At 41.9% G+C, this 16,218-nt stretch overlaps 1 protein-coding gene and 1 long non-coding RNA gene across 2 annotated transcripts in view; one reads left to right on the top strand and one right to left on the bottom strand.

Moving 5' to 3' along the window:
* Positions 1-14,392, top strand: part of SLC6A4 (solute carrier family 6 member 4) — a 37,682-nt gene extending 23,290 nt beyond the window's left edge. The window contains exons 13-15 of the mRNA XM_088828749.1: positions 877-977; positions 4,869-5,036; positions 12,166-14,392. Of these exons, the coding sequence (XP_088684875.1) occupies positions 877-977; positions 4,869-5,036; positions 12,166-12,240 (344 nt within the window). The 3' untranslated portion in view covers positions 12,241-14,392. The remainder of the gene's footprint in view (positions 1-876; positions 978-4,868; positions 5,037-12,165) is intronic.
* On the bottom strand, positions 141-7,059 carry LOC129541082 (uncharacterized). The gene is made up of 3 exons (XR_008682764.2): positions 5,901-7,059; positions 3,373-3,543; positions 141-1,008 (listed from the first exon to the last, which is right to left on the bottom strand). It is a non-coding gene; the product is annotated as an uncharacterized LOC129541082 (long non-coding RNA).
* Positions 14,393-16,218: the final 1,826 nt, after the last annotated feature.

The following is a 16,218-nucleotide window of genomic DNA, read 5'->3' as shown; positions in this document are numbered from 1 at the left end:
TGCAGAGTAAGCTGACATGGGTTCCTGGGCAGGGATCCCAAGAGCCCATGGGCAAGGTTCAGGAGGGCACAGACAGTGGAAATGAAGAAAACCAAGTTCAGAGATCTTTAAAATAAAAAAGTGATTATTTCATTCTGAATATATTTATTTTCCCAGTTTCTATGATAGCACAGCAGCTTGAGCATGTACATCATTACACATAACATGAAGAAGGGGGATACCATGTTTTGAGTTATACGTGGGCCTGGTTTGGGGACTTTTTTGTGTGTTTGAAAGAAGTCCTCACCCCCTCAGCACTTCAGAGAACCAAGTTCAAAGTCTGTGATGCTACAGACCTGTGGGCACTTTCAGGGAAGCAACCACAGAGCGCTCTTCCTTCCCCTTCTCCATCTCTCCCCAGTCGGAGTTCCCACTTCTCACTTTCCTGCCGGTTACTTTGTAGAGAAGAACCTTGATCTTGATCTGACAATATGAATGAGCAATAGTGTGGTTAGAATTTTCTCTTGAAAGTTTCTAGCATATGGTCAGAGTCAGTCTCTATCAAGTGGGTTCAACATTTTTAGACAAAGTTCAACTTCCTTTTCTACAGTAAGGATAAAATCAGATATATGGTGAAATCCTAGAAGGGTGGTGTGGGCACCAAGATGAGGCTTTAAGTCCCTCCTCAAATGTCCACCAGTCCTCCCACTCTCTGTATAAAGAGCTTTGCTTGCTATAACAAGCATTTTTGTGACATGTTCCCCATCCCACCCCAGATTGGTGTCCCTGAACCCCTCCTACAGAGAAATTCCAGAGTTGCTACTCTCTGAGTCAGGGGCTAGGAGGACAGTCTGTTTCCTCTCTTAGTCAATCTCCTTCTCTCTTGGATGACTGTAGGCATCAATCAGTTCTGCAGTGATGTGAAGGAAATGCTTGGTTTCAGCCCTGGATGGTTTTGGAAGATCTGCTGGGTAGCCATCAGTCCTCTGTTTCTCCTGGTGAGTTGTCATCTCCCTTCTCCTTCTGGCCCTGGAGAAAAGATTCACCCTCAAACACTCACCACCACCCCCAGAAAGTTAACCGCTCTTCTGGCTTCTGTCACATTATTTCATCACTTCCCTGCTCCATGATAATAACACATAACATTCATTGAGCAAGAAATGCCAGGCCAGACTTTATGCTAAACTTATATCCACTGCTGTTTTTTTAAAATTAAAAAGGGTGAATTTATTATGAATATGAAATCATTATAAATTACACACACAAAATAGCAGAGTCCCCAAGATATATGAAGCAGACACAGAACTGAAGGGAGAAACAGACATTTCTATGATTATGCTTGAAAGCTTCAATCCCTGATCAAACTTCTACACAGGCTGTCACTGAGGAAATGGAAGATAAACTCAGGTCTCAGTTCGATTTTTGGTCTAAAGTTTTACACCCAAGGTGAGGGCCTTATTTGCCTTTCCTGAGTCTCAGCCCCAAAGCATCATTCTTTCCCTGCGTGGAGAATATGAAAGTAAACTAACACAGACATGGGTTCTTTCCTCAGGGAACTAATCCAGTGTCTCTCCTTCCTTTGAAAAACAAATGAAAGGATTTAAGTAGATTATCTAGAATCACTGGTAATAATATAAATTAATAACCCATTTATGTCAAGACTTCTGCTTCTAGTAATGGCAGACTAGTGATCCAGACCAACCCCCTCACTGAAAACAGCTAAAATCTCTGGATTTAAAAATACATTATGTTTTAAGTTTACCAAAAAGCAACAGCAAGATGACAGGGTAATAAGGAACTATGAGGCCACGATCTAGAGGAACACGGGAGCCCACAGCATATACCAGAGCCCTTGGCCCTGAGAGTATCGGCTGCTTGGGGCAAAGTTGGCTTTGGTTTTGGAAATCTCCAGCGTCCAGGGAATGGAAGTCAAGGAGAGTTTCTGTGGTAGACAGAGAGAGACGCATGCAGCATAACAGAAGCAAGAATGAGCATGGTGCCTATCTTACAGATGAATATCGAAACATGCAGGTATACAAAACACAAAAAATAAAGGACTGCCCTGGGAAAGTCAAAAAGAATGCAAAAGAGTTGTTTTGAAAGAAGGCACAGCTGTATCCATGTCCTCTGAGAAAATGGATGGCCCAGATATCCTAATAAGCTGGACTGAAGGAACAGTCTCTGGCTCTAGAAGATCAAAAAGCTCCTTCTACCTTAAATTGAGTTACAGATAAATGAAAGAAGTGAGAGTAATCCCTGCTGGTGTGCACGGAGTCACTTTACCCCAGGCTACCTCAGAGCACACTTGGGATGTTAGCAGGACACTTATCCATCTTTGGGCAAACAGGCAACTCTTGGAGCTGAGCACTCATTTGACAATAAATGAATTCTATGTCTGACTCAAGATCTATGCCTAAAGAACTTTGGCGGGGGTCATCTTTGAGAAAATGAATACAGAATTACTAGGACACCTGTCAGGTCCTTCATGAGCAACACAGTAAGTCTTAGTAGCCAAGATAAATAATAATAATATTATTATTTTGACCACACCAAGCAGCACACAGGATCGTAGTTCCCTGAAAAAAAGATTGAACCCAGGTGCCCTGCAGTGGAAGCAGAGTCTTAACCACTGGACAGCCAGTGAAGTCCCAATAAATACTGTTTTTATGCAATATTTTTAAAAAATTAAAACTAATGCAAAAAAAATTACTGATGAACAAATTCCAGCATTTTAAATACACACAAGATCTAACCATATACTTGGCATGTCTCACCTCACTCACTCTATTCTGGTCCTATCAAGAGTTTGTCTTTTTAAAGTATTGCACTGAAATATTATTTCTTGATTACTGAATTTTGGCACCCCCTTAAATGCTGTATCCAAGGTGAATACCTCATATGCCTTACTCTAGTCCTGGCCCCAAGCTTTTGGTATTTTCATTTCTGTGGTGGTCTGGCAAACTGGGTGAACACCTGGGCTACCATCAATGAGTTTCTGTGCCCAGTAAAATCCAGGTACAGATCTGGGTTTGGGCATGTGACTTATAATTTCTGTTCACTATACTCACTTCTTCTAAAGGTTCTTCAGGGCACAATTAAGAGGAGGCAAATCTGTCCTCCACTTCTGGGTTTACTTAACAGATCCCTTGCTCTGGGCTTTTTAAGGCTGCTTTAGGTAAACAATGAGTAGCTTACTTAAAATATTCTTTTTCATTGAAGCCAAGTTATGATAAAGAAAATATCGTAAATGAGCAAGAGGAGGTGGGGGTGTCTGGAGCAATACTTAGTGGCCACACTGAGAGCTTCCAGCCTCCCTGGACTGCGTGAGGTTCCACACACCTGACACCAAGATGAGACGAGTTACAGCAGACATGGCTCCTGACCAGACCCTACCTTTCCCTGTTCCAAAATCACCTTCCTTAGTAGCTGGGGCTGGGGCTGAGGAGAGTCTGTCTGGAGAAAGGTTTGTGAATGGCCAGGCTCATTTTGAAAGCCTTTTCCTGGACTTGGGATAGTACTGTGCTGAAGATGGATTTGTGTTTAACAGTTTCCCATTTTTATTACCTGAGGACAAAGAAAAAAAGATAAAAATAGACATTTAACCACACAAATAATTTACATTACTGTCTTCTTTATGACTATGAAATAATAAGATAAAATTAAATCAAGAGCAATAACGATTTCGGCACAGCGGTTACTAGGCAAAAACTGGCATTTACATTCTCTCTGGAAAACAAACTGAAATAAGAAAACTCATAAACTGAGTGTTGGGAGTGCAGCGTCAAATTTTTCTTGGTTGAAATCTTCACTGAATTTTCAAGTAAAAAGTGTATTAAGCTGCTGTTTTCTTCCATTATTCCTTTCATTACATGGGCCGGTGGCAGGCAGGCATTTGTTGTCAAGATGCCTCGTGGCAGAACCATCCTTGTTGAAACTCTAGTCCTTAGCTTGGGGTTAATATAAAGGGAGGGGAGAGAAGAAACAGGTACTTAGGAGTCTGCATCCTCTCCAGGTCTTGAGAACCTTATCATGTCTCCTGGATGTAGGTGCCTTCCATCTCACCAAAAGCAATCAGCAGAGAAATGCAGGGGGAAATAAATAAAAACAAAGCAGAGAGAGAGAGAGATAAAGCCCTAGGACTGGCAGGAGCTGTGGAAACGTTGCCCAGTTTATTCCTCCACCATCTGACAAACTGGGGCCTGAACTACGCCTGATGGATGCTAGTCTCTTCTTTGTATCTCCCCTCAATAACTCTCTGAGGCCTTGGCATCCTGACTGTAGGGGTTGAGATGGGGGTTGGGGAGGAAAATCAAGATAAGCCCTTCCTTGTTTGCAGTTGCTGGAAAAGAGTCTGATGCTGAGAGGGATTGGGGGTAGGAGGAGACGGGGACGACAGAGAATGAGATGGCTGGATGGCCTCACCAACTCGATGGACATGAGTTTGAGTGAACTCCGGGAGTTGGTGATGGACAGGGAGGCCTGGCGTGCTGTGATTCATGGGGTCGCAAAGAGACGAACACGACTGAGTGACTGAACTGAACTGAACTTGTGTCAAGAGATCAATCTAGGATATCTCACCCTTACGCAATTTCCTGGAATTTTCTTCCCTTTAGCATTGGTGGCTTCCGCAGTGGCACAGCAGGTAAAGAATCCACCTGCAATGCGGGAGACCTGGGTTCAGTCCCTGGGTTGGGAAGATCCCCTAGAGAAGGGAAAAGCTACCCACTCCAGTATTCTGGCCTGGAGAATTCTATGGACTGTATAGTCCATGGGGTCGCAAAGAGTCAGACACAACTGAGCGACTTTCACTTCACTTTCTGCAGTATCAGGACTGTCTCTGTGTGGGTGTTATGAAAATTTTTTAACGTTTCTTGAAATTTCTGTTTTAGTTCATCATCTGCAGTTTTTTGATGAGCCCACCACAGCTACGACTTTTCCAGTATGATTATCCTCAGTGGAGCATCATCCTGGGTTACTGCATAGGAACCTCATCTTTCATCTGCATCCCCACATATATAATTTATCGGCTGACTGTCACTCCAGGGACACTTAAGGAGGTATGTGCTAGTTAGTGTGTGTGTAGATTGGTAATTGTTTGGGAAGAAAAGGGTTCTTTTCTTATGCTCTATTCAAAGGAGAGAAGTCCACCACAAGGATTCACCGAGAGGCTCTCAGCCTTATATAAGCATATGTCTACATCATTATGTAGCCTCTGATAGCTGCCACTGTCATCTTAAGGCATCTCCCATAAGCCTCAAGTATGAAGGTGAATGGGTGAGCTGTTGTTTGGATGCGCCACAGCACACAGCCTGGTATATAGCATTCTAAACAGAATACTACTTTGCCTCCTGCATTCCATTAAGCACAGACATCAGATCAGTGGTGTCTGGAGCAATAATACAAATTTAAGTGGATTTACTTTAAATCCACTTAAGTAGAGAGTATGGTGGAAAATGCCTGTGGTTACTTTTCCAACAGCAATGTGATAAGGGCTATTTCAAAAATCATCACTAAATAAGGATGTTACAACAATATTATGTGTGTGTGTTAGTCACTCAGTCGTGTCCAACTTTTTGAGACCCCATGGACTGTAGCCCACCAGGCTCCTCTGTCCATGGGATTCTCCAGGCAGGAATACTGGAGTGAGTTGCCATTTCCTTCTCCAGGGGATCTTCCCGACCCAGGGATCAAACCCAGGTCTCCTGCATTGCAAGTGGATCCTTTACCACCTGAGCTACTAGGGAAGCCCAATAATATCATAGTTTTAGCTTAAGTTACTGGAGTGAGAAAAAAAAAGCTGCCATTATAGCAGGATTCATGTCAGTAAATGAATAGTGTGCTGTAAAAATTTCAATAACAGAACTTTATAATTTGTATAAGATTGTATATATTTTAAAGTATCTTCATGTAGATTATCTTACTTTGTTATCAAAATGTGAGGTAGATGGGCAGATATCCTTAGTGAAGATACTGAATCTGGGAATAATGCTGTTCACGGTTTCCTTATTTCAGTGACTTGTATAGGGACACACAGCACAGGCAGGCTCCGAATCCAGGGCTTCTGGTTTTTGGTCCAATGCTCTTTCACTTTTAGGTGCAGCTTCTCTTTTGTGTCCTCAGGGTACTAGTAGTTTGCAGATGTAGAAATTGGCTCTAGAGGTTAGGGAGACGAGTTGTCACTTTTCATCCTATGCTGTCAGAGTTAGTAGTTCAGGCCACCAGGATTCCCAGCAATGTCAGCAAAATTGAAAATGCTGGGTCGTTACTTACTTGGTTGTGTTTCATGCCACAGTGAGGTTACTGTGGTGGGAGAGCCTGAAGAAGTGGCTGCTTACAGAAGTCTGTGGGTGGGTGCTTTTGTCAGAGGCGAGCTCAAAGGTGAAAAGTGGTATTTGGGGGAAAGCTAGAGGGATATGCTAACAACCTGAGATCAGAGCTGGGCTAGTCTGTGGGCTCTAAGAAGCAAAACTCAAATATGAGTTTATCACACTCGTCTTCCTAAAACATTTCACAAGAAACATGAAGCAAGAGAGTCTGAGGCAATTAAATAGCACCTCTTTTCTGAGAACTGAGATTGCTTCTTTTTCCAAATATAAAAACTGAATTCTAGGTGAACAGAACTCTGCAAGGAGTTACTAATTTCCTACACCCAGAACAGCCCTATTACAACCTCATTTCTCCCAAAGGGCCATGGATTCTGGTGTTGTCTGAAATACATGTTCAGGCCAGAGTCATTGTGTTTGCTCCTTCAGGCTGTTCTTTATGGTAGTCATGATAGTCCACTGACCCCACTGACTCAAACCCAGAGGCCAAGGTCAGGGTTGGGAATTCAGGTCAATAAATTTCAGTATTCTTTGGTCACAGACTGTACCTCAATTCTTGGTCATCTTTCTTGCAAATTCCCGCTGGCCACAAGGAAACGCTACCCAAAGGTGTACAATTAAAGACAGCTCAGATCCGTTAGTAGTAGAGGTGAAGGCTGACAGGGCCACATTTGGCAGAGGCCACCAGACGGGAAACAGTGGGTTAGGAAGCATCACGGTACAGCCAGTCAAGGGGGCCTGGGAGGGAAAACACTATGGCAAGTCACTTACCTTCTCTGGGCCTTAGTTTCTTCATCTTTAAAATGTGCTCACTGAACTGGATTAACATTTCCAAAGTGTGTTGTAAGGAGCTGTAGTTCCATGGGATATCAATTAAGTGTTCAGTTCAGTTCAGTTCAGTTCAGTCGCTCAGTCGTGTCCGACTCTCCGCGACCCCATGAATCACAGCACGCCAGGTCTCCCTGTCCATCACCAACTCCCGGAGTTCACTCAAACTCATGTCCATCGAGTCGGTGATGCCATCCAGCCATCTCATTCTCCGTCGTCCCCTTCTCCTCCCGCCCCCAACCTTTCCCAGCATCAGAGTCTTTTCCAGTGAGTCAACTCGTCGCATGAGGTGGCCAAAGTATTGCAGTTTCAGCTTTAGCATCAGTCCCTCCAATGAACATCCAGGATTGATCTCCTCTAGAATGGACTGGTTGGATCTCCTTGCAGTATAAGGGACTCTCAAGAGTCTTCTCCAACACCACAGTTCAAAAGCATCGATTCTTCGGCGATCAGCCTTCTTCACAGTCCAACTCTCACATCCATACATGACCACGGGAAAAACCATTGCCTTGACTAGACGGACCTTGGTTGGCAAAGTAATGTCTCTGCTTTTTAATATACTATCAAGGTTGGTCATAACTTTCCTTCCAAGGAGCAAGCGTCTTTTAATTTCATGGCTGCAATCAGCATCTGCAGTGATTTTGGAGCCCAAAAAAACGAAGTCTGACACTGTTTCCACTGTTTTTCCATCTATTTCCCATGAAGTGACGGGACCAGATGCCATGATCTTTGTTTTCTGAATGTTGAGCTTCAAGCCAACCTTTTCACTCTCCTCTTTCACTTTCATCAAGAGGCTTTTGAGTTCCTCTTCACTTTCTGCCATAAGGGTAGTGTCATCTGCATATCTGAGGTTATTGATATTTCTCCCGGCAATCTTGATTCCAGCTTGTGCTTCTTCCAGCCCAGCGTTCCTCATGATGTACTCTGCATATAAGTTAAATAAGCAAGGTGACAATATACAACCTTGACGTACACCTTTTCCTATTTGGAACCAGTCTGTTGTTCCATGTCCAGTTCTAACAGTTGCTTCCGCTGGGGAAATGTTACATGGTCAAATAATTTTGCAGGATGCTGGATTAAGGCAAAGTTAAATAGGTCTCGTTACAACAGGACTTCTGAAAAGCCTTAACATGCCTATGTGCATGCTTAGTTTCTGAGAGGAATGCTTTTGCCAAGCACCCCAAGGGACTATTAATTTTTTTGTGAATACCAGACTTTATGGTCTGTAACATTCTATGTATGAGGGAGGGAGAACTCATATGACATTTTGGTATGGTTTAAAAAAAAAAAAAAGACTAGGAGAAAAGTAAATTTCTTCACTCTTCTGGGCCCTAGCCATATACAAGGCTGGAGTTTGTGGAGTAAGTCACCACCTGCTCACCTGTAATTTAGAGCCTGTCGCGAGCATCTGCAACCTGGAGGTCTCAAGGTTGGAGTCATCACCTGGATTAGGTGACTGTCAGAGAAGCCCTTAGTGACCTGCAGAAAGATACTGGGAATATGGTCCCTAATAAGTAAGCAATCATGAAGATGGTAACAGTGATCCGTTGCTTGCATGATCAGCTTGCAGAAGGCCAGGGACTGGCAAATTTTGAGAGCAATAGTAGTCTGGCAACTGGAATGCTGCCCAAATATGGGAAATAAGTGGACCTGGCCTTTTGGGAAATGAGCAGTCAGAAGGGCAGCAGAATTGGCAAGTAGAGGTTAGAGCACAAAACCTTTTGTGCTTTTCACTGTGGGTCTTGCCTCTGCCATATGCCTGACTGCTCTTCTCTCTCTGCACAACATAGCTTCACTGAAGACTAGTTAAAGTGATGTGTCCAGTTCTCAAAAGGCCTAATTCTCCTTTATCGGTTATGGGTCACAGATTCATCTTTGGGAAAGAATGGTTTGTGAAAATTTGCTTTCTATGACTAGACATGTCTGGGTAGCTGATGAGCACTGTAGTATAACTCCTTTTTAAATGGATTCCCAGGGTGAGGTTTCATTACGGTCATCAAGAACACAGCATGTACAATTTTGTGAATTTCATTACCTATGAGAATGGGAACTTTTAAAATTCCATAGGCCCTGCTCCTTAAAGAAGAATTAACTCCCAGAACCAAGAAATAAAAAAGATTAAAGGGGCCCACATACTTTTTCAATCCAAAATAAAAGGACAAGTAGCAGAGCTTCACCTAAAATCAATAAATCAAAATATACTTTCAGATCCAATTTTGCTTTGTTAACCATAGGTTCAGACTTTTGGCCATCAAAGATTTTACTGAGCAACTGAGTATTTTCTTTCCTAAACCTCTGCAGTGCTCCCCACATCTCTGAGCTGCTTCACGTCACCCTGATGCTAAGTTTTACAAGGCAGGCTGTATATTTCATACCCAAACCCAAGCATATTTCAGATCTGTCCCAAAGCTTCTGTGCACCTCAGCTGTTTCTATGGTAAAAATTCTCAGTCTTTTCCCTGTAATGAGTACTATGTCAAAATGAGATTGCTTTCAGTTCAGTTCAGTTCAGTCACTCAGTCGTGTCCGACTCTCCGCAACCCCATAAATCACAGCACGCCAGGTCTCCCTGTCCATCACCAACTCCCGGAGTTCACTCAAACTCATGTCCACAGAGTCGGTGATGCCATCCAACCATCTCATGGCTTCCCCTTCTCCTCCTGCCCCCAATCCCTCCCAGCATCAGGGTCTTTTCAAATGAGACAGCTCTTTGCATCAGGTGGCCAAAGTATTGGAGTTTCAGCTTCAACATCAGACCTTCCAATGAATACCCAGGACTGATCTCCTTTAGGATGGATTGGTTGGATCTTCTTGCAGTCCAACAGACTCTCAGAGTCTTCTCCAACACCACAGTTCAAAATCATCAATTCTTCGGTGCTCAGCTTTCTTTATAGTCCAACTCTCACATCTATACATGACTACTGGAAAAACCATAGCCTTGACTAGACAGACCTTTGTTGGCAAAGTAATGTCTCTGCTTTTTAATATGCTGTCTAGGTTGGTCATACCTTTCCTTCCAAGGAGTAAGCATCTTTTAATTTCATGGCTGCAATCACCATCTGCAGTGATTTTGGAGCCCCAAATATAAAGTCTCTCACTGTTTCCCCATCTATTTTCCATGAAGTGATGGGACCAGATGCCATGATCTTAGTTTTCTGAATGTTGAGCTTTAAGCCAACTTTTTCACTTTCCTCTTTCACTTTCATCAAGAGGCTTTTGAGTTCTTCTTTACTTTCTGCCATAAGGGTGGTGTCATCTGCATATCTGAGGTTATTGATCTTTCTCCCGGCAATCTTGATTCCAGCTTGTGCTTCCTCCAGCTCAGCGTTTCTCATGATGTACTCTGCATACAAGTTAAATAAGCAGGGTGACAATATACAGCCTTGACGTACTCCTTTTCCTATTTGGAACCAGTCTGTTGTTCTATGTCCAGTTCTAACTGTTGCTTCCTGACCTGCATACAGGTTTCTCAAGAGGCAGGTCAGGTGGTCTGGGATTCCCATCTCTTTCAGAATTTTCCACAGTTTATTGTGATCCACACAGTCAAAGGCTTTGGCATAGTCAAGAAAGCAGGAATAGATGTTTTTCTGGAACTCTTTCGCTTTCTCCATGATCCAGCGGATGTTGGCAATTTGATCTCTGGTGCCTCTGCCTTTTCTAAAACCTGCTTGAACATCTGGGAGTTCACGGTTCACATATTGCTGAAGCCTGGCTTGGAGAATTTTGAGCATGACTTTACTAGCGTGTGAGATGAGTGCAATTGTGCGGTAGTTTGAGCATTCTTTGGCATTGCCTTTCTTTGGGATTGGAATGAAGACTGACCTTTTCCAGTCCTGTGGCCACTGCTGAGTTTTCCAAATTTGTTGGCATATAGAGTGCAGCACTTTCACAGCATCATCTTTCAAGATTTGAAATAGCTCAACTGGAATTCCATCACCTCCACTAGCTTTGTTAGTAGTGATGCTTTCTAAGGCCCACTTGACTTCACATTCCAAGATGTCTGGCTCTAGGTCAGTGATCACGTTATCGTGACTATCTTGGTAATGAAGCTCTTTTTTGTACAGTTCTTCTGTGTATTCTTGCCACCTCTTCTTAATATCTTCTGCTTCTGTTAGGTCCATACCATTTCTGTCCTTTATCGAGCCCATCTTTGCATGAAATGTTCCCTTGGAATCTCTAATTTTCTTGAAGAGATCTCTTGTCTTTCCCATTCTGTTGTTTTCCTCTATTTCTTTGCATTGATCCTGAGGAAGCCTTTCTTATCTCTCCTTGCTATTCTTTGGAACTCTGCATTCAGATGCTTATATCTTTCCTTTTCTCCTTTGAGATTGCTTTAGGAATGATGATTTGAATGGGCACATCTTTTAAAATTACGTAATAATTTGCACCCTTATATGAACTACAGGTGGATTGACTAAGGCAGTAACATCTTGGCCTTTACAATGACTGACAGCACTATGCACTTGCCTGTAACATGTATGCAGGGCACAAGGAGCCTGGCTGAGGTGGGGGGAACCAGAATCCAGTGCTCACTCTGCTCCCCAAGCCCTGTGGGCCACATGAAGCCTCCTCTGCCCAGAGAAATGGATGTCCTTTCCCAGGCCATCAAAGGCATGTTATGGGCCAGCATTGGTTCTATTCAAGTGTCATCATTTTCTCCTATTAGTGTTAAAGTGACTTTTTAGTTTACAGATGATTTTATATAGTTCCTTTATATGGCATTTCTACCCATATTTGAGAACAAACAAATTAGGGATTCCTTTCGTTTTTAAATCTTTCTTTGGCTGTACCTCATGGCATGCAGAACTTCTCCAACCAGGGATCAAACCTGCACCCCGTGCAGTGAAAGCATAGAGTCTTCACCACTGGACTGCCAGGGAAGCCCCGGGATTCCTTTCTTAACAAAAGTCAATAAAACTATTCCAGTTTACTATTAACCATCATTTAAATGCTATTTAACCTTTAATATTATATTGAAAAAAACTTTAAGCGTAAATTACAAGAATACTTATAATGTCATATCTTCTTCTTAACAGCGTATTATTAAAGGTATCACCCCAGAAACACCGACAGAAATTCCCTGTGGGGACATCCGCTTGAATGCTGTGTAAAACATGAACAAAAGGAAGATGGCTTCCCAATAACCTCTTCCTCCAGTCCTGACAAGTCACACCTCGCCTTTTCCCTCTAAGTCAATGAGTATCCGGCTAAGCCTATCAATGGAGGGGCCTTCTTCATAGAGAGACAGTCCCAAAAGACTATGGTGCCCAGATTCTTTCGGCCTCCAGTCACTTCGTGTGAAATCTCCAGGACATGTTACCACGTTAGATTCTGTGATGCAGCTAAAGTGGACTGCTTTGAATGTGTGAAGCTGTATGGAGGTGATGAAAACCACCACGTCATCATTAGGACTAGTTTAGGATCAAGTCTGTGAAAGTCGCCTGTGTCATTCCTTCTTACGATCATCAGTATCTAATATCGTTTGCTTCCAAAGATTTCAACTGTTCATGACTGCATAAACCACGTAGGAAAAAACAGGGATACTGTCTTGCCAGCCACATGTTTTCCGAGTAGCAGAGAATACTATATAGCTGGAGTCTATTAGAACCCCGTAACCTGTGTGCTGCTGTGGAGTCAGGAAAGGACGATGTAAGAAGCTAAATTGAAAAATAATGTGTATGTGTGAGCATGTGTGTCTGTGTGTACAACTGTTCCAGTGTATCCTTACCCGTTACAAACTATATGAATTTCCTCTAGTTTTTTTTACATTAACAAATTCCACCTACTGAAATTTGTATGTATGTTATTATTTGAAGGGTATAATGACTACGACAGGCTCTGCCACCTATTCCTTTTCCAAAGACACTGCTTTAGCCCATATGATTTCCTCTATGGGCTGGCCTTTAGTATTTGCTGCACTTCACTGCCATCTTCCTGTCTCTCTCTACTAAATATACAGGGTAACAGCCCACAGGCTAATCTGGCCTATTTCATTAGTCACTGTGGCTTGGCTGTGAATTACTTGGAAGATGAATATTGATAAATGCATCTTCATTGTTCAGTTGGCTATCTGGTTTAAGCTCTGTCTACTTCAAATGACTGAGTCTGACCACTAAGGTTATTTTGCTTTGTGAAGAGTAGATAAATCTAATTCTCACAGGGTGTAGAGGTCTGACATCCTGACCTAAACCAAGGTCATCCTCAATCCAAAAGTAACTAAGAGAGTCTGGTAAGTGAACCTCCTCCCAACTCCTTGATTTTTCCTGAGTGGCTATCAGGATACTGAGCCCTCCAGATAAATTTTCAAGATTGAGTTTAAATAAGGCTGATTGGAAAAGGGACACTTAAGTTAATAAAACCACATAAAACGCTTAATACATATCTAGTAAATGTGACTTCAGTGGCTTGAGACACTTAGATGCATAGGTAGAGAAGCAAATTTTACCTTGTAGTGACATTTCCTTAACCAAAACCTTAAAGGCTAGTCAATGATAAAAGGACTCAATCTTCTGGCCCCATATCACATCAGTCCTCTATATGAATCTAATTCAATCCTAACCACCTTACAGAAAGAAGATCCCTATAGTAGAGGCCTAATTCCATCCAATTATAGATCTTTCTCCCTTGGCTTCCTTTCCCCAACAATATTCCCCAGCCACCTTCCTGTATTCCACTACATCCTTCTATTTCTGATGCCCTGCTTTCCCCAGTGGGGTATTTTCCCCATAGATGTCTGTTGAGAAATTTCCCAAATTATCAGAGGAAAAGAGGAGGGCCTTTAAAATGACTCTTAGTGACCTACCTTATCTTTGCTTTTTCATTCCTTCTTGCTACCTTATGTCCATTCTCTTTGCTTTCTAGGGTGCTGAAAGGAGAGAGGTAATATAAGTGGCAGTGTATTTGGTGGTAAATAGCTTTGCAAATTTTAAGAACTTGCTTTATATGGATTCTCCCCCTCTCACACACGCTTATGCATTTTCAAAAGATACCATTTTTTAAACAACACTTTTTCAGAGTTTTGTCAAGCCAGGTGTTATACAGGTGTTTTGAACATTTTCAAAGGTCACTAGACTTTAAAAATATCCAAAATCTCTCTTCAATATAGTCTGCATTTACTTGATTCCTATTTATCAATACTACTCTGAATATTTTTTAAGGAAAACTTAGTTGGTATATCAACTTTAAAATAACCTTTTAAAGACCTTTTACATCTAATGTAGTATTTACATAAAAGTAAAAAATAAAAATGGAATGAATTGTAAAGTGCTGAAGTTAATTTCTTTTCTGTAATTTACTAGCAAGAAATAGCCAGGGAACAGACAAGACACAACAAAAGAATGGAGGCCAATTCAGTTGACTGAGATTGTTCCTATATGTTGATATGTAATGGAGTCCAAACAATTTATCTCCATTCCAATTAACTTGAAACCCATTTAAAACTTATTCCATTTGTTGTGTGGAATGCATGACTTGTAACCTAAATTCACTGCCCTGGCTGCCCCATCCGGAGACGGAAGCAAAGACCCCTACAAACCCACCCAGTCAATCAATGTCCTAGCTCCAAAATCATATAAGGACAAATCAAACAATGAATCTCAAAGTGAGGCAGAGTGATTCTGTGGGATTAGTCACTCTCTCACCAGCCTCCTTATGCAGCTTGTTAATTTGGTGTCACCAATACCAAACTTTTAAGTACAAATTTCCATTTAACTCATCTACCCCAAATCTCCTTAAAAGGGAGATTATTCTCCTAGAATTAGAACCATGTTCTCTCTGAAAAGTAGGAAAGACTGACCTGGTATGTTCTATCTGTTGTACAGTCGATTTGGAGGTCACCGTCAAAGCAAAGCTTAAAACCACGGAATGCAGCGGCTTAACTGACTGTTCTTACGCATCTTAAGACAATCATTAGCTATCCAATGGTACAATCCTTCCCTGGTTCCTTCGTAGCACGTCTTTCGGCTAATAAATCAACACCTGGTGCTTAAGATATCATTAAAACAAGGCAGTATTCAGAAGGCATTTTCTCCATTTTTTTTTGGTCAGAGACAGTTAGGAAGAGCAGTAGATCCCTCAGACTATTACAACCTGTCACCACCATAAAGCAATTAAAACAAAATAGTCCTATGCAAAGTAGGAAGTTGTATACTTTAATCATGGAGCTCACCAGTTACTTAAAAAAAACACAAGGAGAGTTACACAAAAGGCTCTAAATTAGGAAGGTGAATTTAGAAAGTGCTTGCAAAGTATGCTGGAGACTGAAATTTATAAATCCAAATATTGAAGAAAAAAAAAAAACATTAAGACAAGGAATATCCCTATGCTGTAGAAAGCTTTCCTGGTGAAACATTCTGAGTTTTTTTCTTCAATATCACAGATAAGTCAATGATATTAAAATGTGTCTTTAGTTCCATGGAAGGACTATTTCAAAAGTTCTAAATCATTTTTTGTTGTTTCTATAGTATCCCGTTTCCCCCTCATTAACTGTTAACTGTCTCTAAATCTCAATGATGGAACAATGTTTTAAAGTTTAGATAACTACATTAGAGGGCAGAAACAAACCTAGTTACTTTCTCTACTCTTCCCGGGACCTAGAAATTTCTAAAGAAATATTTCCTCTCCTAGAATGACATAATGCTGCTGCTGCTGCTAAGTCACTTCAGTCGTGTCTGACTCTGTGTGACCCCATAGACGGAAGCCCAGCAGGCTCCCCCGTCCCTGGGATTCTCCAGGCAAGAACACTGGAGTGAGTTGCCATTTCCTTCTCCAATGTGTGAAAGTGAAAAGTGAAAGTGAAGTCACTCAGTCGTGTCCGACCCTTAGCGACCCCACGGACTGCAGCCTACCAGGCTCCTCCATCCATGGGATTTTCTAGGCAAGAGTGCTGGAGTAGCTTACCATTGCATACTCCTCTCAACTTTTTAATAGGCATTTACTACGAATGGAAAAGATGGAATCTTAAGTATGCCTTTGCTTGTGTAACATAGTTGGAATCCATTCAGTACTGTTTCTACATGAGGTGTAACAATTTTTTTTTTAATGATTCACAATATATTTCAATTGAAATATAAGCTTGTATTTCTCTTTCC

The sequence above is a fragment of the Moschus berezovskii genome, chromosome 20 (assembly GCF_049115385.1).
Source record: "Moschus berezovskii isolate FMDL1 chromosome 20, NW_MosBer_1.0, whole genome shotgun sequence".
Classification (NCBI taxonomy): domain Eukaryota; kingdom Metazoa; phylum Chordata; class Mammalia; order Artiodactyla; family Moschidae; genus Moschus; species Moschus berezovskii.
The sequence above is the reverse complement of the archived record's forward strand: the minus strand, read 5'-3'. Positions and strand labels throughout refer to the sequence as shown.